Source organism: Myotis daubentonii, chromosome 8 (genome assembly GCF_963259705.1).
Source record: "Myotis daubentonii chromosome 8, mMyoDau2.1, whole genome shotgun sequence".
Taxonomy (NCBI): domain Eukaryota; kingdom Metazoa; phylum Chordata; class Mammalia; order Chiroptera; family Vespertilionidae; genus Myotis; species Myotis daubentonii.
In genome coordinates, this window is record NC_081847.1 from 16,398,973 (window position 1) to 16,424,798 (window position 25,826).

General features: G+C 40.9%; 1 protein-coding gene across 7 annotated transcripts in view; it reads right to left on the bottom strand.

Annotated features, from left to right (window-relative positions):
* KIZ (kizuna centrosomal protein) overlaps nt 1–25,826 on the bottom strand; it is a 119,014-nt gene that overhangs the window by 59,592 nt on the left and 33,596 nt on the right. For 6 of the 7 annotated variants that reach the window (XR_009454018.1, XM_059705408.1, XM_059705409.1 and 3 more), the window contains 3 exons: nt 22,081–22,726; nt 21,386–21,698; nt 2,456–2,569 (listed from right to left, as the gene is read on the bottom strand). Coding sequence is in view for 6 of the 7 variants with exons in the window: in XM_059705408.1 (XP_059561391.1) it covers nt 2,456–2,569; nt 21,386–21,698; nt 22,081–22,726 (1,073 nt within the window). In the remaining variant the exon portion in view is untranslated. The remainder of the gene's footprint in view (nt 1–2,455; nt 2,570–21,385; nt 21,699–22,080; nt 22,727–25,826) is intronic. The other variant, XM_059705410.1, reaches the window with a different exon arrangement.

Genomic DNA, 25,826 nt, shown 5'->3' on the forward strand with positions numbered 1-25,826 from the left:
ATCCATGTGCATGAATCAGCATCCTCAGTCACACACAGGACAATTCTATTTGTAACAGAACAAAACACCGACAATAGTAACCATTCCTGACTTCTTTATCTGACTTTAAAAATGATTGTGGTACAGAACCTGTCTTGGAGACTCCAGATATTAATTTTGAAATTTGTGTTGGTCATAAACAAGGATCATTTCTTACGGAAGGCTGATTTATACATAACTGTAGATCAACAGTCATATAAAATGCAACCTTTCATAATGGAAAGCAATGCTCTATTATATATGTTGAGAAACTATAGCAAATGTTAGTCTAGTAGATGTAAATATTATATCTTATCACCCACAATCACAGTTTGGTAGCCCAGGTTAAGAGAGTCACACAATGAATCATTTAGTCTAACAAGTCTGTTTGTACAGGGAATTATAAATGCATATATGCTTTCTATGCCACATATCATGATTATGGTTTATGCAAAGTAGTATATCAACAGACATGAAAAGCAGAGAGAAAGAAACAGCGGCCTGGTGAGCGAGCCTTACAACACACAACCAGAGTGCAGATACTCCTCCCAGCAGCTTCTTGTACCACCTTTGTAAAGGAGTACTTTTATTCACATGATAAAAACCATGAAAGAGAATTTTCTTGCATGTCCCTTTACTGCTTTAGATTGAAAAGTCCTGGTCAGGAAGGCCATTTCCAAGACTTTCCATATGTGGAGAATGCTAGTACAGACGCAGAAGGTCCTGTAAACACATTCAGGACTTACAGACCTCACCCTGTGGTCTGTGAAACAGAACCATATGATTGGCCAAGGTTTTTCGTGACAAGGTCCTTTCAGAGTCCATGATCTGACTTCTCCTTACTCCTTGATGGGATCCAGCACACACTGCACTTATGCTGAATTATAGTCTAAAGAAAATCATGTTACCCTTCCCATTCATATCATTAACATGAAACAGCCTACTGGCACATTAAAGGAAGAGAAAATGGCATTGGATGTAAGACAACTAGACCCAAAGCCCCGTGTAGTCTCTCAGCCTTTCAGATGGGCTTTCACAGACATCTATTGACCATGCTCGAGTAACAATTTGTTCTTTACTAGTAAACGGTGAGAATGTATTTTAATAAGGGGAAATACAGTCAGTCCTCAAAATCAAAATCAGGGCTAGGACACAGGTAACATTCATGCAACATGAATTAGGCACCTACCAGGTGCCATTACACATATTACACATTTATATGAACTCAATAAGTAGCCCAGATGCCACAAAGCTTCTAAGGACATGGAAGGAAACCCAGATAGCATAAAAAGTGGGCAGAGGGTATGGAACAGAATTCTGATTGTCTTAGGATGCACAAGAATCATGACTCTGCCAACTACCTGTTGACAAACTTCTCTCTCTCGTCCCAGCTTTATGGCCATTTAAGACACATACTATGAGCGGTAGATCTCAAACTTGAGGGATTAGAGTTCCCGTAGGGCTCACTGAAACCCAGATGGCTGGGCACCACCCCAAATTCCTAATTCAGAGGATCCTGGGTAGGGCCTGAGAAGCTATGTTTCTGTTCCCAGGTTTTATTGATGCTGGTGTAGGTACTATACTTGCAGATTGTAGATCTGTATCTTCTAGATTGGGAGCCTGTATCACTAGCATGACCTTGGAAATTTAGGAACTCATCAGGGGTTTGGACATGCCAAGGACATCCCTTTAGGTCAGCGGTTCTCAACCTGTGGATCGCAATTCCTTTGGCGAGGGGTCCTCAAACTTTTTAAACAGGGGGCCAGTTCACTGTCCCTCAGACGGTTGGAGGGCCGGACTATAGTTTTAAAAAATACTATGAACAAATTCCTATGCACACTGCACATATCTTATTTTGAAGTAAAAAAACGAAACGGGAACAAATACAATATTTGTATTTGCATGTGGCCTGCGGGCTGTAGTTTGAGGACTCCTGCCTTTGGCGGTCGAATGACCCTTTCACAGGGGTTGCCTAAGACCATCCTGCATATCAGATATTTACATTACGATTCATAACAGTAGCAAAATTACAGTTATAAAGTAGCAACGAAAATAATTTTATGGTTGGGGGTCACAACATGAGGAACTGCTTTAAAGGGCCAGAAGGTTGAGAACCACTGCTTTAGGTGGTGGTTATATGTTGGATTGCTCTTTAAGGTATGCTAACATAACATACCCAACAAAGGCTATCCCTGTTCTCTCCCTCCAACTAAGCCCTTAAAACGTTGCGATAAGCAGGGATTGAATGGGTATATCCAGTTAGCAGTTAGAAACAAATACATTTACAAAGGAGCAGATGGTGATGTTCATAAGAGTTAAATCGAAGACTACAAGTGTGTACCCTGTGCTGACAGTGTGGACGAGTGTTTTCTTGGAAGCACCGGGAACCTGAATGGCCACCCCAGCCCAGCCCAGCCGTAGTTTCATGGCAGTATACCTGACTTGCTTTCCATCGCTGCCACCCCCCGGGGAGAGTCTCGGGAGCTGGGGAAGGACAGCTGCTTCGAAGTCTTCCAGGTCTTCTTCTGGGATGCCACTGTGATTGTAGAGCCTGTAAAGTCAGACAGGTGCCGCATGAGATGTTTATTTAAGCAGACGGCCAGCATCGAGGATCTGTGGTGGTTCTTCATGGTTTACTGAAATATATCTGTAATATAATCTAGACATAAAAATGCAGCAACTAGACGGTCTCTCGACAAAGATGTAAAACAGGGCAGTTTGAAAAACTTGTGTGTACGTGGCAGTTTTAAATCCATCAGAGGAAGTAACTTTTAACCCTTGGAAGACTTCAAATCCACAGCTGTGCAATGTCATTTCACAATCCACCTGACTGATAGGAATGCTAGATAATCCCAACAGCAGAAAAGGCTAATTTTATATTGTCAATCATAACAAAGTTAGATCTCCACAACTCAAATGAAATTTACTTAAATTGTCACTGCTAAGAAATTGAAAACTGCTGGCTGAAGTATAGGTTATGGCCTCTATTTCTGAATGCAGAAAAAATGACTATTATTTCTCCATTTAGATCCCTTGGAAATAAAATTTTCTTTATTCTTAGTAAGAACAGGAAGGCATGAAAAGAGGGATTTAGCCTTCATTATCTATTTCCAGTCTCCTGAGGGACCTGTAGAGTCTAACAGTTGTTTTTTTCCCCAGCTTTTTTTTTCTCTCTCTCTTTATTGATTAAGGTAGTACATATGTGTCCTTATCCCCCCATTGCCCCTCTCCCCTCCACTCATGCCCTCACCCCCTTGGTGTCTATGTCCATTGGTTAGGCTATATGCATGCATACAAGTCCTTTGGTTGATCTCTCCCCTTTCCCCCACCCTCCCCTACCTTCCCTCTGAGGTTTGACGGTCTGATCGATGCTTCTCTGTCTCTGGATCTGTTTTTGTTCATCAGTTTAGAGTTTAACAGTTTTAGATTAGGTTTGTCATGGTATTATAGTAGCCTCCAAACAGATTGGTTATAACCTGCTTTTTTTAAAAAAAGTGTATTTTTGGGGAAAATTATTTTAAAAAGCTATGGGAGAAGATATTAAAGACAAAGACAGTATTTTATGTTTTTATTGAGCTGATCACACGCGTAGTTGGGAAATGTTCAATACATACCCCCAAAAGAAAATGAAACAACATATAAAACAATATGATCATCTAACTGACATGACAAAGATGAAAGAGACTCACTCTATCCATCTATTGGAGGGTGAGTAATAAGTGCAGGCTCAAGCCCACCCTCACTCTGAAGCCCTTTTACCCTGGCCAGGAAATATAAGTCGGCCCCATGGGTTCAGGCCTGTTCTGGACTCTGGGCCACCCTGTCAGTGCTCCAGAATCTAGGGCCTAATTCTTTCTGAAAGGCTTTATCCTGTCACCACTCAATTCACAGAATAACAGCCTGTTCTTAAGGTGAGCCAATTTCAGAGCAGTAAGGGAGAGCACTTAATCAATGAGAAGACAATAAGGAATTGCAAGGGGGTAGAGAGACAGAGCTCCCTGCCTTCATGGGAGGCGGGGGGAGGTGTGAGGGATGATGGGGGGGGGGGTGGCTGGACAAGGAGGAGGATAATTGGGCAGGCAGGATTTAGATAGAAGGGGAGATAACATTTCCAGCTAAGGACCAGCACAGGCAAAAACAAAAAACAACAACAATGAGGAATCACTCACCTGTCAGAATGGCTACCATCAACAAATCAATGAATGACAAATGCTGGTGAGGATGTGGAGAAAAGGAACTCTAGTACACTGCTGGTGGGAATGCAGACTGGTGCAGCCACTATGCAAAACAGTGTGGAGTTTCCTCAAAAAATTAAAAGTGGAACTGCCATCTGACCCAGTGATCCCACTTCTAGGAATATATTCTAATAAGCCTGAAACACCAATCAAAAAGAATATATGCACCCCTATGTTCATAGTAGCATTATTTACAATAGCTAAGATCTGGAAACAGCCCAAGTGCTCATCAGTAGATGAGTGGATAAAAAAAACTGTGGTACATTTACACAAAGGAATACTATGCAGCTGTAAAAAAGAAGGATCTCTTACCCTTTGCAACAGCATGGAGGGACCTGGAGAGTATCATGCTAAGTGAAATAAGCCAGTCAGAGAAACACAAGTATCACATGATCTCACTTATATGTGGAATCTAATGAACAAAAATAATCTCACAAACAAAACAGATCCAGAAACATGGGAGCATGGAACAGACTGAGGATTCTCAGAGGGAAGTGGGGGGAGGGAAGAGATTAACAAAAGAACTTATATGCATACATGCATAACCCATGGACACAGACAATAGTGGGGTGAAAACTAGGGGAGGGGGAGAAAGTAGGAAGGAGGATGTTAATGGGGGAAAAAAGGGAGATATCAGTAATGCTTTCAACAATAAAGATAAATGGGGGGGGGGGGAAGAATGTGCTACAAGAAAAAAAAAGGTGACAGGAAATGCCAGGGGAAGAGAGGTGCGGAGACCAGCAAGGACCATGAGCCTTGCAGCCAGGGAAGCAATGGGCAGCGGCAGCTTGTCCTGGGCTTACCACCTGAACCTGTCTCCAAGGCCCCTTTTCTCTGTGTAGCCCTTCCCTTTGTATATCCCCACCTCACCTCCTTTTCCTTAAATAAATTCAATTTTCATTAATCACTGAATGAGATGGCTATTTAACCTGCCCGTACACAACCACGTTAACCTTTCAGTACCCCTTGTTGCTTGCATACTGTACCCTCCCCACCCCCAATACCACCATGGTATGCGAGTACACAGTAACACCTGATAGTCCAGTCCGGACAAATGCTAGATAACCTCTGTTCTTTTCCAATCTGATCAATCCAAGAGGGAGGCTTAGCCTAGCTCATCTCACACTTGTCTAGGAGCTTCTCTGACTCCCTCATTAATAGGATCTCTCCTATCCCTGGTTCCTTTAGCACAATTAGACAACATCCTACACTGCACTATTCTCTAGTTATGTCATATCTGCCTACTCTTCTCAACAAAACCAAAAGCTAGTTTAGAACAGCAACTGGATTTCAGAATTTTTATTGTACTATAAGCGACACATAGCACTCGGCACCCTTTGCACTGCTGAAGACACCCTTACACTATGTGTTGAGTGACAGGTCAAGATTTAAACCTAGATTAGAGAAATTGGTGATACATCTACTTTTACAGTCTGTGTTTAGATGTTGGTTTTATACCAGTCTGGGGCTTCCATGGGTGACAACAAGTAATCAATAAGATGCCACCAAGCATTGTCTGCACCGAGCTTATGGTCCACTCTAGACTAGCTCAGAACCTTGTCTGGCTAAAAGATGAGCTGGTCTGTGCTGCGGGTTTTTAACAGTTAGTTATTAACAAAAGGAAGGGAGCAAAGAAACCAGCCTCATTATGTAGGAAGAGGCAGCTTCACAGTCCCCAGGGAGTCCATCTGACTGGGGAGTAGGGGAAATGGCACAGGGAAGTCCTATTAGTGCATGTGCAATAGAAGCTAAACGATAAAGCAGAACTATGAAGCTTGCACAGTAGGAGCCAAAATGGAGACCATAAAGGGGGGATGAGGGGGGAGAAGACCCTGGGAAAGGACTGGGTAGGATAAGGGCACTAAACCCCAGAAAATCCAAAAAAGGAATTGGATGGTAGGAGGGTACTAGCACAGCTCCAGGAAAAGCCAGGAAAGAGATGGACAGTTTGAAAGAAAGCCTGCACCTCCTGAAACACCAGGAATTAGAGTAAAAGCTTAACAAAGGCCCGTCTGGGTGGGCAGGGCAGCTATGCAGCCTGGGAGCCACTGAGCCTTGGTGACAGATATACAATGAGAGAAACGAGGCACAGAGAAGTTAAATAACTTGCCCAAGGTCACACAGCTAAGAATTTTAATGCCAGCCGGGAGCAGTGACTGAGCTGGACTACTGGAGCCTAAGACGCTGGAGGTGACAGCACTGCAACTCTGGGTCCTGACCCTCCTGGGCCAGTGGGCCAAGTGCAGGCCTGCAGCCCCAGAAGCTGAACTTTTCCCATTGCAAGAAGGGGCTGAACCACCTGGTCATGGATGAGGCATTGGGTCGGGCATGATGCACCTGGGGGCACATCAGCAATGTCAGCCAGTTTCTTTTGCTGGACCCACCAGTGAAGCCTCCCGTCAAGTGCGACAGCCTTTTCAGGGGCCTCTGTGCCTTGTGCACCCTTCTTTCTCTTGGACGGTACTTTACTTTTCTCCTAAACTCTAAGGGTCCCCACGAGACTTGCAACCAGGGAAGCAGGGGACTTTAAGGACTCTCTTTTTGCCTCTGTAACTTCCTTTCCTGAGTGAGGGCAGCCCAGTCTAGGCTTATTCCTGTTGCTGTGGTCTGGGCTCTTCTATCCTAAGCCTTCCTTTGTTTTTGCTCTAATAAATCTTGCCACTATCACTCAAATCCTCCTTCGAGAGTGTCCCTGAAATTCCTTTCCCACGACACTGTAAGAAACTATTTCCGCCAGTAACAATACCAGACTAGTTTGCAAAATATACATCATATACATCAATTCTTTGCTGAAAATAACTCCACTAAATGATTCACACACTGTAAAAAGCTAGAGTAAAGACTATGTATTATAAAAACACTATTGTAGAATCCAAGATCCCAATTTCTTTCATGTCTTCTATTTGCATTCCTATGGTCCTGGAACCCACAGGCTGAGCCCTACCCTCAGCTTGTTCTCTGGGAAGTCCAGCAAGTGGGCAAACCTACTCGCTGACAAGTAATGGTTAGAAACACAAATGACACTTTATTTATTTTTTGTTAATCTTCACCTGAGGATATTTTCTCCATTGATTTTTAGAGAGAGTGGGAGGGAGGGAGGGGGAGGAGAGAGAAAGAGAGAGAAAGAGAAACATCGATGGGAGAGAGACACATTGATTGGTTGCCCCCCTGATACACCCGACCAGGACCGGGGATTGAACCTGCAACCCAGGTACCAGGAATCAAACCAGTTACCCTTCGGTGGGAAGGCCGATGCTCTAACCATTGAACCATGCCAGCCAAGGCCACAAATGACACTTTGAAGAGGTATATTTTATTTTACCCAGTAACAGTTAAAGCATACAACTACATTTTTTGGGGGTCTAAATTGAAAGCAATTGTTTTCTAGCTTCATTTTCATCTTTCAATCTCAAAGAATTTGGGCGATAATTTAGAGAACAACTCTACTGCAAGATAATGTGAACACTCAAATTAAGGTTTGTTTTTGTTTTATTTTTTAAATATATTTTATTGATTCTTTTACAGAGAGGAAGGGAGAGGGAATAGAGAGTTAGAAACATCAATGTGAGAGAAACATCCATCAGCTACCTCCTGCACCCCTCCCCTCCCTGGGGACGTGCCCAGCAACCAAGGTACATGCCCTTGACTAGAATCGAACCTGGGACCCTTCAGTCCGCAGGCCGACGCTCTATCCGCTGAGCCAAACTGGCCAGGGCAAGGTTTGTTTTTTTTAAAGTGAGTTAGAAAGAAAAGTTTCTCTGCTTTTTATTTCAGTATCAAAACTGATAATTATTTCTTGGCAAAAATAACCCAGTATGAGGACTACAGAAAATAAACTTTTCTTTAACTCTACCAGATAACTTTCACACATTCCTGTGGGTATTATCTTTTGGGGGACTTAGAATTTATGTGTTTCAATTGTAGTGCTACAGGCTGAGCTTACAGGTTTTATATTCTCTAGGGGACAAAAGTCTCAAAATGGTATGGCAATCACTGACCATAAATAGTTATGTGTTTGCTTAAGTAATTTACGTAATATAATGGTACGTTTAAAAGGTTTTATAAAATTCATTTACTGTATTTTTAATGAGACTGAAGAATGGTAAGTACTATAGTTAGTCACATCCCGAACAAAGTTTTAGGAAAAAAATTGTCTTTAACAATGACAAATAAAAAAGACACATCTTTGTGGAGGTGACCATAAGCTATGGGTGTGTTATTTAGGATGAACCCATGCACAGAAAGGTGGGAGAGAGACAAAGCAACCCTCCTTTTTCCCCCAATTCCAATGCAAAAATAATTGCCTCAAAACTCCACTACTTCCTCCTCCCGGTTTGATCCTACTTTGATCTTTAAACTAACAACACATGATTTGTATAGAAAAGTTTACTTTTAAAACTATCACTTTATCAAGTTCTAGTTCTTTTTTTTTTAACATTTAATTCTCAAGGAAATTTGTTGATTCCAATGAACAAGATTTAAAATCCTCCCATGACCCTATTTCTTAAGTTTAAGCAGAAGTAACAGAATGCACTCATGTACCAAACACTCAAAAGACCACAACTGCTACAAAATACAACTAAGGAGCCAGAGGACACTGTTGTCACTCAAAACTGAGACTCTAATTCAAGTTGTGTAGCTTACTGGTCATCCTGAAGCAATTCAGCACCTTCACCAATAAGAGAAAACCTTCAGTGACCTCCCACCCACAGGTACACAAATATAACTGAGAAGCAGAGAGGTCCCTAGAAGCTCTACCTCTATAAAGATGCAAATTAAGGTTTAAACAGTATAACAATTGGCTGGAGCTAATCCTTTTACAGAGGTGTAAATGGCTATTGAGATCTGAATTCTAGGCTGCTAGCTTTTGTTAAGGAGCATCACTGACCAATTCTACCCAAGAGTAATGCCCAGCCACAAACTCCGGGACTGTCAATAGTTTCATAAAGCCAGTGCAATTTGTTTGCTTTGATATCAGATTTCCTGACCATAAATCCAAATGTGTAAATATAAACCGCATCAAGAATTAGTGCCCTGGGAAAATAAACTGGAGCGACTATCTCAAACCTGACCCCCAATGGCTGGAACAGCTGTATGTGCGGCCACAGTGAAGTTTGTATAGGGGGTTTTGTTTGCCACACAAAACAGTTGTAGAAAGGACAAACACATACATAGTTAAACAGTCTTTTTCTTTTAATGGGCAGTCTAACGAAACCTATGTTTTGGTGGCTACCTCAGTTCCCATTGTGCGGCCCCTTGGGTGGTCCCTTACAGGGGGCCACTCGAAGGAAGCACAATGCCTACAAGAAGGAAAGGAGGGGACCGAGACACAAAGGCCAGCGGAGCAGGGCGGGCTGCAGCAGGCTGCAGACCAAGGGTCAGCTAACGGGCTCCTGCTCTTTACCCAGGAAACAAGGGCTCCTTCTCTTTACCTGCAAACAGTGTGGTTAAGCTGACAGCTTGAATCATGGACTACATTTTGTAGGGTACCGTCCATCTGGGTTAAGGTCCTCTTTATTGTGGCAGAGGCTGCACAAGCAAAACCCTTGCCTTTTCCCCCACTTTGGCCTCATAACCCGACCTCATCATTCTGTTCCATTTTTTTCCCCCTTAATGAGGCACTGGGAGGCCTGAGAGAGTTTATAATAGATGTTTCCCTCCACCCTCACACAGGGATAACTGTTTGAACCATAATGTGTTTTAGTAGCCAAGAATTACTTGTGATGGCTGCAGATGTGCTTTATGAAATGGGTAAGTGTTCTCAGTCCATTTTCTCTTTGATAACTATGGATCCCATACTTAACATCTGGGCTGATAAAAATTCTCCTTGGTAGGAAGGTGAAGTCCAGAATGATTTGCTCTTGTTCCCTGGGTTTCTTTTAAATTGGCACTCACTGTCTGGCCAGTGTGGCTCAGTGGTTGAGCACAGACCCATGAACCAAGAGGTCAGGGCGAGATGCCTGGTCATGGCTCATGCCTGGGTTGTGGGCTCTATCCCCAGTAGGGGGTGTGCAGGGGGCAGCTGATCAATGATTCTTTCTCATCATTGATGTTTCCATCTCCCTCTCCTTACTCTCTCTGAAATACATATTTAAAAAAAAATTAAATTAATTTTAAATGACCAGAGGAGTGTCATTATTAGAGTGTTACCTGTGCTCTCCAATCGGCGGTGCACACAGATTTATGAAGCCAGTCACCTAAAGTGACCCGGCCTTAAATATCTGCTGCAAAAAAAGAACATTGAGGGAAAATGTTTGATTGTCATATAACTTTATACCTTTCAAAAATTCAATATAATCAAGTTCTCATTTTGGAAAAGTTTAAAAAAGACTATTAATTAACCAAGGAGACAAAGAACCTGTACTCAGAAAACTACAGGATGCTGAAAAAAGAGATAGAGGAAGACATAAACAAATAGAAGAATATACCGTGTTCATGGATTGGTAGAGTCAACATCATTAAAAAGTCCATACTACCAATAGCAATCTACAGATTCAATGCAATCCCCATTAAAATACCAACGGCATATTTCAAAGACCTAGAACAAACTCTCCAAAAATTCATCTGGAATAAAAAAAGACCCCGATTAGCCACAGCAATATTGAGAAAGAAGAACAATATTGGAGGGATCACAATACCAGATATCAAGCTACAGTGGGGCCTTGACTTACGAGTGTCCCGACTAACGAGTTTTTCGAGATACGAGCCATCTCTCAGCCGATTTTTTGCTTTGAGTTGCGAGCTAAAATTCGGGTTACGTGCCAGCTTCAGATACCCCACCGCTAGTTGGCGCAGCGAACGTCACAGTGAACGCCACAACATCAACCCAGCATCACGTGTCATTGTAATGGTGAAAATTGATTTGACATACGAGTAATTTGAGTTATGAGCTCCGTCACAGAATGAATTAAACTCGTAAGTCAAGGCCCCACTGTATATTACAAAGCCACTGTAATCAAAACAGCCTGGTATTGGCACAAGAACAGGCATATAGATCAATGGATCAGAACAGAGAACCCAGAGATTGACCAAAGCCATTATGCTCAATTAATATTTGACAAAGGAGGCAAGAGCATACAATGGAGTCAAGACAGTCTCTTAATAAATGGTATTGGGAAAATTAGACAGATCCATGCAAAAAAATGAAACTAGATCACCAACTTACACCATACACAAAAATAAACTCAAAATGGATAAAGGACTCAAACATATGACGGGAAGCCATACAAGTTTTAGAAGACTCCATAGGCAGCAAAATAGCAGACATATGTCATAGCAATATCTTTACTGATATAGCTTCAAGGGCAATGGAGACTAAGGAGAAAATAAACAAATGGGACTACATCAAAATAAAAAGCTTTTGCATAGCAAAAGAAACCAACAAAACAACAAGAAAACCCACTGCATGGGAGAACATATTTGCCAATGTTATCACCAATAAGGGTTTAATCTCCAAAATTTACAAGGAACTCATACAACTTAACAAAAGGAAGATAAACAATCCAATCAAAAAATGGGCAAAGGACCTAAATAGACACTTTTCGAAAGAGGACATACAGAAGGCCAAGAGACATATGAAAACATGTTCAAAGTCACTAATCATTCGAGAGATGCAAATCAAAACAACAATGAGATACCATCTCACACCTGTCAGAATGGCTATCATCAACAAATCAACAAAGGACAAGTACTGAAGAGGATGCGGAGAAAAAGGAACCCTCGTGCACTGCTGGTGGGAATGCAGACTGGTGCAGCCACTGTTGAAAACAGTATGGTGTTTCCTCAAAAAATAAAAAATAGAACTCTCATTTGACCCAGTAATCCCACTTTTAGGAATACATCCCAAGAAAGTAGAAACACCAATCAGAAAGGATATATGCACCCCTATGTTTATAGCAGCACAATTCACCATAGCTAAGATTTGGACACAGCTTAAGTGCCCATCAGCAAACGAGTGGATTAGAAAACTGTGGTACATCTACACAGTGGAATTCTATGCTGCTATAAAAGAGAAGGAATTCTTACCATTTGCAACAGCATGGATAGAACTAGAGAGCATTATGCTAAGCGAAATAAGCCAGTCAGAGAAAGATAAATATCACATGATCTTACTCATTTGTGGAGTATAATGAACAACATAAACTGATGAACAAAAATAGAACCAGAGACATAGAAGCACCGAACAGACTGTCCAACCTATGAGGAAAGGCAGGGGGTGAGGGAGTAAGAGATCAACCAAAGGACTTGTATGCATGCATATGAGCAAAACCAATGGACATAGACAGTAGTGGGAGGGAGGGCTTGTGCTTGGGGGAGAGGGTGGTGGGAGAGAGGTCAATGGGGGGAAAAAGGAGACTTATGTAATACTTTAAACAATAATTTTAAAAAAACTTAAAATAATACTTCTGTTTGTTTATTAGACGTTATCATAATCAGTTCTATAACTAAACTCTAAGAAGGTACTTCTGGCAAAAGGATATCTGACAGTGAGGCAGGCCAGTAAGCCAGGACAGTGGAATAGGGAAACGGACATACAGCTGAACAAACTGACAGAGCAATTTACAGCAGATACAGGTCACCTCCCTAGAGATAACATCTAGGCCTCAGTTGTATTTCATCTCCAAGCCCAGAAAAGCAGCAAAATCAGGTGGGTGACACCTGGACCCGCTGCAATGACTGACGACCCGCTTTCCCTGACACTGACACATCAGTAGAGGTCATGACCCTGAAGGAACATACCTAGAAAACTGACGAATATTCTGCCGAAAACCTCCCCTGAAATCTCCCCTAAGAGTTCCACCTTCAAGAAAGAGATAAAGCCTCAAGACAAAGTGCCCAGCACTCGCTCTCCCTCTGGGGAGCAGCCCCCGCCATTCCCTTTCTTCTCTTCTTCCCCCACTTCTCCCCCCACAGACATGCCACTCCTAAACTCCAAAGGACCCCATGAGGCTTGCAACCAGGGGAGCAATGGGCAGCAGCAGCTTGTCCCAGGCAAACCCCTGAACCTGTCCCTAAGGCCCCCTTTTCTCTGACTTCCCAGAGAGCTAAGGGAGCCCAGCCTAGGCTTTCCTGTTGCTTCTATGCCAGTGATGGCGAACCTATGACACACGTGTCAGAGGTGACACGCGAACTCATTTTTTTGGTTGATTTTTCTTTGTTAAATGGCATTTAAATATATAAAATAAATATCAAAAATAAGTCTTTGTTTTACTATGGCTGCAAATATAAAAAAATTTCTATATGTGACACGGCACCAGAGTTAAGTTAGGGTTTTTCAAAATGCGAACACGCCGAGCTCAAAAGGTTCGCCATCACTGTTATGCTAAGCCCTTTCTTGCTTTACTGTTCCCCGATTTAACAAATGTTCCCTCATAATCACCTGGACTTGTGTTGCAAAATTTTTCCTGCACAAAGTCAAGAACCCAAACACTACAGGCGGGACATAGGCAGACCCTTTCTGGTCACAATAATTTTAGGAGAAAAAACTTTGCTGGGGCTTAATGACAAATGGGGGATCATAAAATCAGACTTGTGTTGTGCGGTGACATGTCTGTCTTTATATGTATGTATACATGTGTCTGTAAGAGAACAGACAAGGAACTCACACTGGCTGGCAAGGGTTACAGTATGTGAGGGGACCCAGGGACAGAAGAAACCAGAGGCACAATGAGATGGTGGACGGGCTTATGGAGGGCTTAGGTAGTGGTCAGACCCTAAAATAAGTCAGTATGTCACTTCTCCAGGATAAGTGAGTCTCCTAGGGGCCAATTAACTCTGATGAATGGGAATGGGGTCCAATACAGTCACCCTCCACTGAAGGGGAGCTCAGATCAGTCAGGCAGATGTCTCTCTGCAATCTGACTCAGTGCTCAGGGTCCCCCTCCGTGATGACCGTGAAATGGGAGTGGCTGCACCCAGGGAGGGCACCTGCAGGAAAGGGACAGGCACGGAGCTGTTAATAGCCTCCTGCTGTATGAGTATCTATAAATCAAATATTACAGGACTACTGCAAAGATGGTGCTGGATTGCCGCTGGGCCTTTCAAAGGGTCAGCACTAAATTAAAGTGAAGAAGTGAAACCATTTATTATTCAAATACTCATTCACTTAAAAAGCTGCTAAAAGAATTCCAAAGAAAAAGAAGAAACAAGAAAGTAGATGATAACAAATTATCAGTAGAAATGAATAAATGGATTAAATGTAGAGGAAAGTCAGGGAGGATGAGAGCAAGAAAACAATAAAAGCTAATTGGGTAGACCCTAGGAACCAGGTGAAAAGCTTTTCTTGTTAGTGTCAGAGTTCAAGGGGTGTCAGACAAGCACATCGCTAATTCCGGGTAAGTACACCTTTCCTGAAGCAGGACAAGGTAGCTGGCTGTGCATGTCTGGGATGAAGAGATGAGGAAAAGACCCTGCAATCCCTGGCTGTGTCCTTTGGCCTACAGGGGTGCTATACTCTGCCACGTGAGCCACTCCTTTGGTTGAAGTAACAATAGTTCCCTAGAGATGGGCCATGGTGCCTTGTCTACAAGGCCTTTGCTTAAACTGCAGTTCTCCCCTGAAATCTGGAATGGCTAATCTTCTTCAACCAATCATCACAGCTATCCTGGTTATCTACTGCTGTGTAACAAGCTAACCCAAAGTTAGTGGTGTAAAACAATAACCAACAGCTTTTTGTTATGCGCTATGCTCATGGCTTCTGTGGGCAGGAATCTGGACAGGGCACAATGCAGGTGGTTCATCTCTGCTCTGAGGGCAAAGGAAACTAAGGAGAAAATAAACAAATGGGACTACATCAAAATAAAAAGCTTCTGCACAGCCGAAACCGGTTTGGCTCAGTGGATAGAGCGTCGGCTTGCGGACTGGGGGGTCCCAGGTTCAATTCCGGTCAAGGGCATGTACCTGGGTTGCGGGCACATCCCCAGTAGGAGATGTGCAGGAGGCAGCTGATCGATGTTTCTCTCTCATCGATGTTTCTAACTCTCTATCTCTCTCCCTTCCTCTCTGTAAAAAATCAATAAAATATATTAAAAAAAAAAAAAAAGCTTCTGCACAGCAAGAGAAACCATCAATAAAACGAAAAGGGAGCCCACTGTACGGGAGAACATATTTGACAATGACACATCTGATAAAGGGTTAATATCCAAAATCTATAAGGAACTCATACAACTTAAAGACAAATAATTGAATTAAAAAATGGGCAAAAGACCTCAATAGACACTTCTCCAAATTGGACATACCGATGCCAAGAAACACATGAAAAATGCTCAAGGTCACTGACCATCAGAGATGCAAATTAAAATGACAATGAGGTATTACCTCACACCTGTCAGAATGGATACCATCAACAAATGACAAGTGCTGGAGAGGATGTGGAGAAAAGGGAACCCTAGTGCACTGCTGGTGGAAATGCAGACTAGTACAGCCACTATGCCAAACAGTATGGCTTCCTCAAAAATTCAAAATGGAACTGCCATTTGACCCAGTGATCCCACTCCTAAGAATATATGCTAAGAATCATGAAACACCAATCAGAAAGAATATATTCACCCCTATGTTCATAGCAGCACAATTTTCAATAGCTAAGATCTGGAAACAGCCCAAGTGTCTATCAGTGGATGAGTGGATAAAGAAGCTGTGTTACATACACAACATGGAAAACTATGCAGCAGTAAAAAAGAAGGATCTCTTACCCTTTGAGATAGCATGGAAGGACCTGGAGATTATTATGCTAAGTGAAGTAAGCCAGTCAGAGAAAGACAAGTATCGTATGATCTCACTTATATGTGGAATCCAATGAACAAAATAAACTGATGAACAAAACAGATCCAGAGACATGGAAGCATGGAACAGACTGATGAATCTCAGAGGGAAGAAGGGGGTGGGGTGGGGTTGGGGGGTGGGAAGAGATTAACCAAAGAACTTATATGCATATATGCACAACCCATGGATGCAGACAATAGTGTGGCAAAGGCCTGGGAGGGAGGGGTCAATGGGGGGAAAAGGGGGTGTCTGTAATACTTTCAACAATAAAGATGAATTTAAAAAGATAATAATAGAAAGGAATGCGAATTTTAAAAAGCAATAGATGGGATCAAATTGGATTATTTGAAGAAATTAATAAAATAGACAAATCTTATGCAGACATGATCAATAGAAAAACAGGGCAGACAAAAAATTATGAGAGAAAAAGGGAATAATTATTGACACAGTAGACATTCTAAAATATAAAGTATGCTCACAAATGTGAAAACTTAGAAAATAGATCTCTTTCTAGTATATTATACATTTTCAAATTTGACTCAAGATGAATGAAAACCTGAATATACATATGAGCACTGAAGAATAAGTAATCAAATAACAACTGAGGGAACTGACATCAGTAGACCTGCCTTGCAAGAAATGTTAAAGCAAATTGTTCATGCTGTAACCCAGCCGTGGGGAAACTACGGCCCGCGGGCCGGATCCGGCCCGTTTGAAATGAATAAAACTAAAAAAAAAAAAAAGACCGTACCCTTTTATGTAATGATGTTTACTTTGAATTTATATTAGTTCACACAAACACTCCATCCATGCTTTTGTTCCGGCCCTCCGGTCCAGTTTACGAACCCATTGTGGCCCTCGAGTCAAAAAGTTTGCCCACCCCTGCAACCTCTGCAAGTGCTTCAGTATCCCCCACACCTGCCTTTGCTCCAGGGCACCCACCTCCTCTGACTCAGGCCAGCAGCCTGTGGTGAGATGGTTGGCAAAGGCTGGGAACCAGGTTTCAGTTGGTCAATGGGGACGTCTTTTAACATCTGTACAGAACCCCCTAGTGGTAATGACTGCAATTACTGCTTATTTTGCTGAGGATCAAATCTCAGGAATACTGCCTGGTTCTGGACTTTTGCAGTGTAAACCAAAATAAAGATAAGGAAAGTCTTAGATTTTTTCAGCTCAAAATAGGTAGCTAACAGGAGAGGCACAGGCGAGACTGGGGAATGAAGTCCCAGGTAGAACATGAGGGGATACACTAGTAGCCCCCCCTGACTGGCACAGGGTTATTTTCTCGAAAGCGTAATGCACAACCTTACTTTGGGAACAAAAACCAGAATGGGGCGACAAGAAATATCTCAGGGACCACCAATGTTGAACGGCAGAGGCCATGTCCAGGAAAAACAAGTGATAGTGCTGAAGGAGAAAAGCAACCGAGAAAAGATATCTGAAGGCATCATCACTTCTGAAAGACACTGGATCTAAAATATGCTTCCAGATCCACTTAAAGCGAACTTAGGGTAAATTCGAAAAGAACACAGTTGTAACCTATTATTCCAGGCAATATAATTTTCAGCAGCAACTCTTTCTCAGCTGCAAGAACTTTCTATATTTAACTTTGAAGAGGGACTAAATTAAAATCAAAATCACTGGATGAGATCAGCTTTTCATGACCTTGAGAAAGCAAGGCTTTCATTTGACTTAAAAGGCAGCACTACATTTTGCTCTCAGTGGTACTCCAAGGGAGAAAGAACAAAGGAGCTTTGCAAGTACTTCGTTCAAGCTTGAAGAAGGGCACATAGCACTCCACCAGCTTATCTGGGGTTGGAAGGCACAAAAATCAATATGGACAGAGCAAAAGGTCAAACTGGCACTGCTTAGTTTTATTTCCCTTTTCTAATTAAAGAATCAAATTTGCTTCTTGATCTTCCTTATTCAACCTTATAAAATTCATCCTTGATGATACTGCCATTATTTAGGTGGTAGAGGAGGGAGGTAGCCCAGGATCCTAGTTCAGAATGCAGACTCTGGATCCAGATAAGCCATTTTGTGACTGAACATAACCTCTCTGTGTCTCAGTTTCCTTCTCTATAAAATGGTGCTGATAATAGGAATAAATAATTGTAAATGAAGCGCTGACGCAGGCCCTGGCACAGAGGTGGTGCTATTGACCAGTACATCACTGTCATGCTTGTGATGTATGTGGTAGAGCACAGGAACTTGGAGCATGACCTGTCAGTTTGGATGCTAGCTGCTCTTCCAACCAGCTCTGGGACCTGAAAAGGCTCTTTAATCTTTCTAACCTTACTGGAAACACTCTGCTTGGTGTCTGCAGCACACCTCGGTTCTCCTTGGTCTTCACTAAGCCTCGTCTCAGATCCTTTTCTGGCTCCTTCTGATCTTCCTGATCTTGGGTATGGAGTCAGACTTTGGTCTGCTTTCCTATTTATGCTCACACCCTAATGTTCTTCTCAGGGAAATAACTTTAAAATGCTTATACTCTGATTCAGTAAAATTACAGGATACAAAATCAACACACATAAATCAGTTGCATTTCTCTACATTGAACAATCCAAAAAGAAAATTAATAAAACAATCCCATTTACAATAGCATCAAAAAAATAAAATGCTTAGAAATAAACTTAACCAAGGAGGCAAAAGACTTGTATACTGAAAACTACAAAACATTGTTGAAAGAAATTAAAGAAGACAGAAATAAATGAAAAGATATCTTGTGTTCATGGGCAAAATCCCAGTGGCATTTTTTAAATAAATAGAAAAACAACCCTAAAATTCATATGGAACCACAAATGACCCTGACTAGCCAAAATGATATTGAGAAAAAAGACCAAAGCTGGAGGACTCACACTTCCTGATTTCAAAACATTACAAAGCTACAGTAATCAAAATAATATAGTACTGGCATAAACACAGATATATAGAACAGAATAAATCCATGCATATACAGTCAACTAGTCTTTGATAAGAGTGTTAAAAATACACAATGGGAAAAATACACAAAGTCTCTCTCTTCAACAAATGGTGTTAAAAAACTGGATGGCCACATGCAAATAAATGAAAGTGGATCCATACTGTACATCATAAACAAAAATAAACTCAAAATGGATTAAAGACTTAAATGTAAGACCTGAAACTGTAAAACTCTTGGAAGAAAACATAGAGGGAAAGCTGCCTGACATTGGTCCTAGCAACAATTTCTTGGATATAACACCAAAGCACAGGCCACAGACACAAAAATAAACAAGTGGAACTATGTCAAACTAAAAAACTTGTGCACGGCAAAGGAAACTATCAACAAAATGAAAAAGCAACCTACAGAATGAGGGAAAACGTTTGCAAATACTATATCTAATAAGAGATTAATATCCAACATATATAAAGAACTCATATAACTCAATAGCAAAAAAATCCAATGAACAATGTGCAGAATGATCTGATTTTTTCCAAAGAAAACAAACAGATAGCTAACAAGTACACAAAAACGTCCTTGACATCACTAATCATCACGGAAATGCAAACCAAAACCACAATGAGATATTTCACACCTATTAGAATTGCTATTATAAAAAAGAAAAGAGCCCTAACCGGTTTGGCTCAGTGGATGGAGCGTCGGCCTGTGGACTGAAGGGTCCCGGGTTTGATTCCAGTCAAGGGCATGTACCTTGGTTGCGGGCACATCCCCAGTGGGGGGTGTGCAGGAGGCAGGTGATCCATGTTTCTCTCTCATCGATGTTTCTAACTTTCTATCCCTCTCCCTTCCTCTCTGTAAAAAAATCAATAAAATATATTAAAAATAAAAAGACAAGAAATAAGTGTCAGCAAGAGTGTGGAGAAAAGGGAATTCTATCCTTGTGCACCGCTGATGAGATTGAAAATTGGTTCAGAAGTTACAGAAAACATTATGATGGTTCCTCAAAAATTTAAAAATAGAATGACTATATGATCCAGCAATTTCACTTCTGGTTATTTATTCAAAAGAAAGCAAAAGACTAACTTGAAAAGATATATGCATCCTCATGTTCACTGCAGCATTACTTACAATAGCCAAGACATGGAAGCAACCTAAGTGTCCATCGATGGATGAATGAATAAAAAAATATATGTATACAATGGAATACTATTCAGGCACAAGAAGAATAAAATACTTCCATTTTCAATTCTCACCTGAGTGGAAGGAAGGGAAGGAGGAAGAGAGAGAGAGAGAGAGAGAGAGAGAGAGAGAGAGAGAGAGAGAGAGAGAGAGAGAGAACATTGATTGGTTGCCTCCTGCACACACCTCAGCTGCACCTCAACTGGGGCTAGGGGTCAAATCTGCAACCCAGGTACGTGCCCTTGACCGGGAATTGAATCCATTATCCTTCAATGCATGGGACAATACTCCAACCACTGAACCACACAGGCCAAGGCGGCTTTCACTCTTGCCAGTGTTTCCAGTAGGGTTTGTTGGAAGGAAAGAATGACAGCATCTGGGTGTAACAAAGTTTTGAGGGCTGTGTGGGTCAGGGAGGCTCTATGGAGGGTCTGCGCTAGTGGCCTATGTGTCACTCCTTATGCCCTTGGCCTTGGCCTCCTCATTTTCAAAAGGTGATGTTTACATTAGTTTGTTTACTTAGGTTCCTTCTTGTCCTAAAAGAGATTTGATATTATTAGTGTGTGTGTGTGTGTGTGTGTGTGTGTGTGTGTGTGTTTTAGTGCAGAATTGGCTTTCAACAGTTTCCAGACTAGCTACACAATTTTACCCAGTATCTCCAATCAATAGTAAAAAAATCATATATGAGCCTTTATGAGTTAAATACTATAAGTGCTCAAAATATATAACACTGATGTTATTCCAAGTTAACATGAAAAATTTCAATGTCCTCATATTTACATTCAGAAAGGAAAGCTGGCTTAGATATACCCTTAGAAGAATTCATTAACTCCTATTTAATCAAATGACCAGAATACTACTTTGGCAAGTGATGTAGGGATTAAGCAACTTAATTAGATATAAGTTCTTAGTCGCTAAAGCTGAATTCCTAGTAAGTTTAACAGTTTGCTACCTTGAGCGCTATCAGAACTTTAAAATGATTTATTTTCGAAAAAGATGGAGGGTAGGGGGAATAACTTATGAATTAACCAGAGATTGTTGGGATATGATTATAAACTGCCAATCACCTTAAATTCAACAATAATCAGATTTTTAAAGCTACTTCATAAAAAGGGAAAAAAAATAAAATTTTATCTAAAAGACTACTTATGAGACTTAAGGAACTTACACATTCATGACTGAGTGTGCAATAATACATTCCATGTGAACTGGTCTCTAAAAATGTCTATAATTAAAAACAGAACAGTGAAAAAAAAATTGAATGGCTTACTGTCTTGGTGAGTTAGTAGAGGATTCCTTTTCTGAATCAGGAGAGCTCAGGGTTTGCAAAATACAATTACGTTTTTCAGTGGATGGGGCATCTCTTTCTTGCTCGGAGCGGATTAATTTTAAGGCCTCTATTCCATCTTCTCCCTCCATCTTGTCACCTGGATTTGGTTGTGGTTCCAGGCTCTTTAAAATCAGATCATCTTCACTTACAGAAACGGTGAGGTCACTGCTGCTGTTCAAACTGTCCTCCTCCCACTCTTCCTGCATTTTTCGGAAGGGCTTCTGTGACTCTGGGTCTGCATGAGGAAGATGATCTGTAAGAGGGGATATGATTAGACTACTGATCACTAACCTCAGGGAGAAGCAAGGTAAGATGTTCCACCTCACAGATGGAATTATTTCACAGCTAAAAGCATGTAGCAACAATCCACAACTCATTATAGTATATAAAAACTCATTAAAATATTTTTTAAAATATCACAGTGGGTTTAAAAATGAGATAATTTTTTTTGCAAAGATATTTCCACATGCACACTTAAGAACTCATTAGAATGGAATTTGTTGGCAAAGACACTATTTTGTTTTTTGACAAAGATTAAAGTTAGTGCATATTTTGTTCTTACGTAAGACCAATACCAACTAGAAAAACTAAATACCAAACAAAAATCAGCAAATAATCTCAGCCTCTCACCCCACCTGAGAAAACTTCCCCAGCGGAATGCTTGTCTTGAGAACACTTGTTTTCAGATGCACAGTACTCCGAGACTGATAGCGGAGAGGCAGGCGGTCTGGCTCTTTCTTCCTTGACTTCAATATGTTCTTGTGTCAGTATTTCTCTCTCCGATCCCTCTGATCTGCTGGAACTGTCACACTTTAAATCAGTGGTTCTGTTCTCTGGACTTAATCTTTCCTGTAACGGGGAATGAAGTTCAGCAGAATTTTTGCCTTCAGATAAATTACTCTTGCCATGACGTGTGTTGCTTCCTATCTCCAGGCAATGAGTTTGTTCCTTCTCAGACAGAACGCTGGCTGTGACTAGCATTTTCTCACCAATCTGAAGAGATGTCTTTCCATCTAGTTTGTCAGACTTATTTAAGCACTCTGTGTCACTATTAGTTTGTACTACACAGCTGTCTGTCACATTACAGTTCTGGGCTGTCTGTTGGTGTGAATGTGGGTCAGGAATTGAAAAGTTCTTTGTGGGTTGGGGAGATTTCTGCTCTGTACTGAAATCTCCAATGCTTGAGACGGCTGACATTTGGCGGCCCATAAAGCTTGTTGCTGGTTGATACAATCCTCTTGACATGGCTGTTTCTGAGTTAATTCCTGCCTGCACTGCAACCTACAGCACCAAAAGAGATGTGAGTTAAGCATATTTATTGTGCATGGATAATTAGGTTGTTCAAGTTGTTTTCAGAAATGTAATGAGGTAAAGGAAACATGACCAATGAAATCAACAACTACCACATTTTATAAATCTCACAGCTTCCTTTAAAATGAGGAGCAAAATCCAGTATAGTCCACACTACTTACTTTTAATAACAACATTGGTTCAAAAAGCAAATATTGTTCAGGAACTATGAAATCTATATTTTTCAAAAAAAGATGCATACATTGCATAACAATGTGAACGCACTTAATTTCACTGAATTGTATACCTAAACATCATTAAAACTGTAAATTTTATGTTATGTATATTTGACCACAATTTTTTTAAAAAGCTATGTATTCTAACCACTTTCCACAGACAAGTTTGAAATTGATGGAGCTAGGGAGATACTTGACAAAAAAGGGGGGGGGGGACAAGAGTGGGTAATATAAATGACTATTGTAGGTTTCAAAACTCTATTTCTAGTATTATGAATAATATAAAAACTTTTAATAATCACATTCAAGATTACATTAAAATATACTGCATATGTGTAAAATAATCATAATTTCCAGTCAAAGGGCAAATAACAGTTGTTTTTTTTTCTGAACGTTTTCAAGTACTTTTAAAGATATTTAAAGCAATTTAAATTTATCGGCATGTCTACAGGGAAAAGAACATTTTCTCTTTCTTAAAAAAAGAGGTGAGGGGGAGGAAGGAGTGGAGGCAGAGAAAAATAAGCAATTGGTTTAGTGGTTTGATGAAGGACACACATGGGAAGAACTAGAAGTAACAGTTACGAAGCTTTTCTTCCAAAGGGACCAAAGTATCTCCACATACATAATAGAATTTAGTTCACAGACTCCACAGAATTGATGGGAAAGTGTATTTGCACCCCTCCTCTTCAGATGGAAAACTGGGGTCCAAAATTTAAGAGAGAAAATGTCATACGCATAGTTGCAACAGAATCTAGATCTTCCTTCTCTTCGAGTATGTTGTCTCTTCTACTCCCCAAAATGAAAGAAACAACCTTGAAGATAAAAATAAATGAACAGGCTTATTTCGTTTAAGTCAGTCACAGAAAGACAAGTATCACATGATCTCACTTACATGTGGAATATAAAGGACAAAAACCAACGAACAAAATAGGTCCAAAGCCATGGAAGCATGGAACAGATTGACAGATCTCAGAAGGAAGGGCAGGGCAGAGAATAACCAAAGAACTTATATGCATATATGCATAATCCACGGACACAGACAATAGTGTAGTGAAGGCCTGGGGGGTGAGGAGGGGTGGGAACTGAGTGGAGGTGGAAGTGGGGAGAGGAGGGGGGACACATGTAGTACTCTCAACAACAAAGATTTTAAAAAATGAAGAGGGATGTCAGAGAAATTGTGGAACAAGGACCTCTCAAAATTGTCTGCGCCACAGAAGAAATAATAATGCTGGAAAACTCTTTAGGATATCTTTTCAGAACTCTGAAAATTAACCAAAGGCTTGCAGCTATCTGGGAAGAATTTATGATGTTTTTAACTTGCTTTATTTCCATTTCCCCACCTCAAATCTGTGGTAACCTTGAAAACTAATAGCCTGAAATTACAGCTTGTAAAACAGCAGCCTAGCAGACACTGAATGGAACAGAGCAGGACTAGAACTCATCCCAAGCCCCATTCCCAGAGAACTGCCATTATTTGAACTGTCTGGTGTTTCCCTGGAAGATAGCACCAGACTGTCTTTATTTGACTGGACATAGACCTGACACATTGTAAACTGCTTTTTCTCTGGGGAGATTTATTGAAAATAATCAGAGGCAAGTTTTTAACACTGAGGTTTCCTAAGGCAGTGGATAACAGTTGGGCAACTAAAAAAGTCTTAAGAGGAAAAGCTGGTAAATGTGATATCCATAGTGGGCTTTAAAAGGTTTGACATCTAGATAATCAGCCACATGTAAGGGCTGTGAGCATGCTCAGGAAAAGTCTGAGAAGGGCCTAAGCTTTCACCTGAGGTTGACCTTGAGGCTTTGTACAAGCATAAAGTGAAGACTAAGGTAAAGTTCTAAACTGCCTGGATGAGTGTTGAAGGTGTGCCCCAACATACACCTAAAGCCCTTTGGCAAAGACTGTGCAACTTACTGGTTTCAGACATTTAAAGAAAATTTTGTCTAATCATTAGTTGGTCACCAAGCTAATTGAACAGAAACTTCAGTGATCATACATGGCAAAGTTCAGAAAGTCACTAAGCAAACAAACAGCAATAACAAATTCGGAGCGGGGAGTAGAGGGGGAGAATCTGATGTTCAGAGTAGCCATATTTTATTATTTAAAATGTCCAAACATCCACAGAAAATTATGAGATATTAAAGGAAGCCAGAAAGTATGGTCTATACCAGTGATGGCGAACCTTTTGAGCTCGGCGTGTCAGCATTTTGAAAAACCCTAACCTAACTCTGGTGCCGTGTCACATATAGAAATTTTTTGATATTTGCAACAATAGTAAAACAAAGACTTATATTTTTGATATTTATTTTATATATTTAAACTCCATTTAACAAAGAAAAATCAACAACAAAAATGAGTTCGCATGTCACCTCTGACACGCATGTCATAGGTTTGCCATCACTGTTCTATACACTGGAAGAGGGGGGAGCAGAAAGCCCAGACAGTGGACTTACTAGGCAAAGGCTTTAGATTAGCAATTTTAAATATGTTCAAAGAACTAAAGGAAAGCATGTCTGAAGACTAAAGTATTCGAATAATGTCTAAACAGAGACTATCAATAAAGAGATAGAAATTATATTTTTTAAAAGAATCAAACAGAAATTCTGCAATTGAAAAGTACAATTGCCAGAATAAAAAATTCACTACAGGGGCTCAATATCAGATATGAACAGGCAGAAGAAAGAATCAATGGGCCTGACTATAAGTCAATTAAGATTATCCAGACTGAAAAAAATAAGAAGGAATGAAGACAACTTAACGAGTTTCAGAAACCTGTGGGATACCATCAAACTTATCAACCTATGCCTAATGAAAGCCTCAGAAGGGGAAGAGAAAGAGAAAGGTGCAGAAAGAA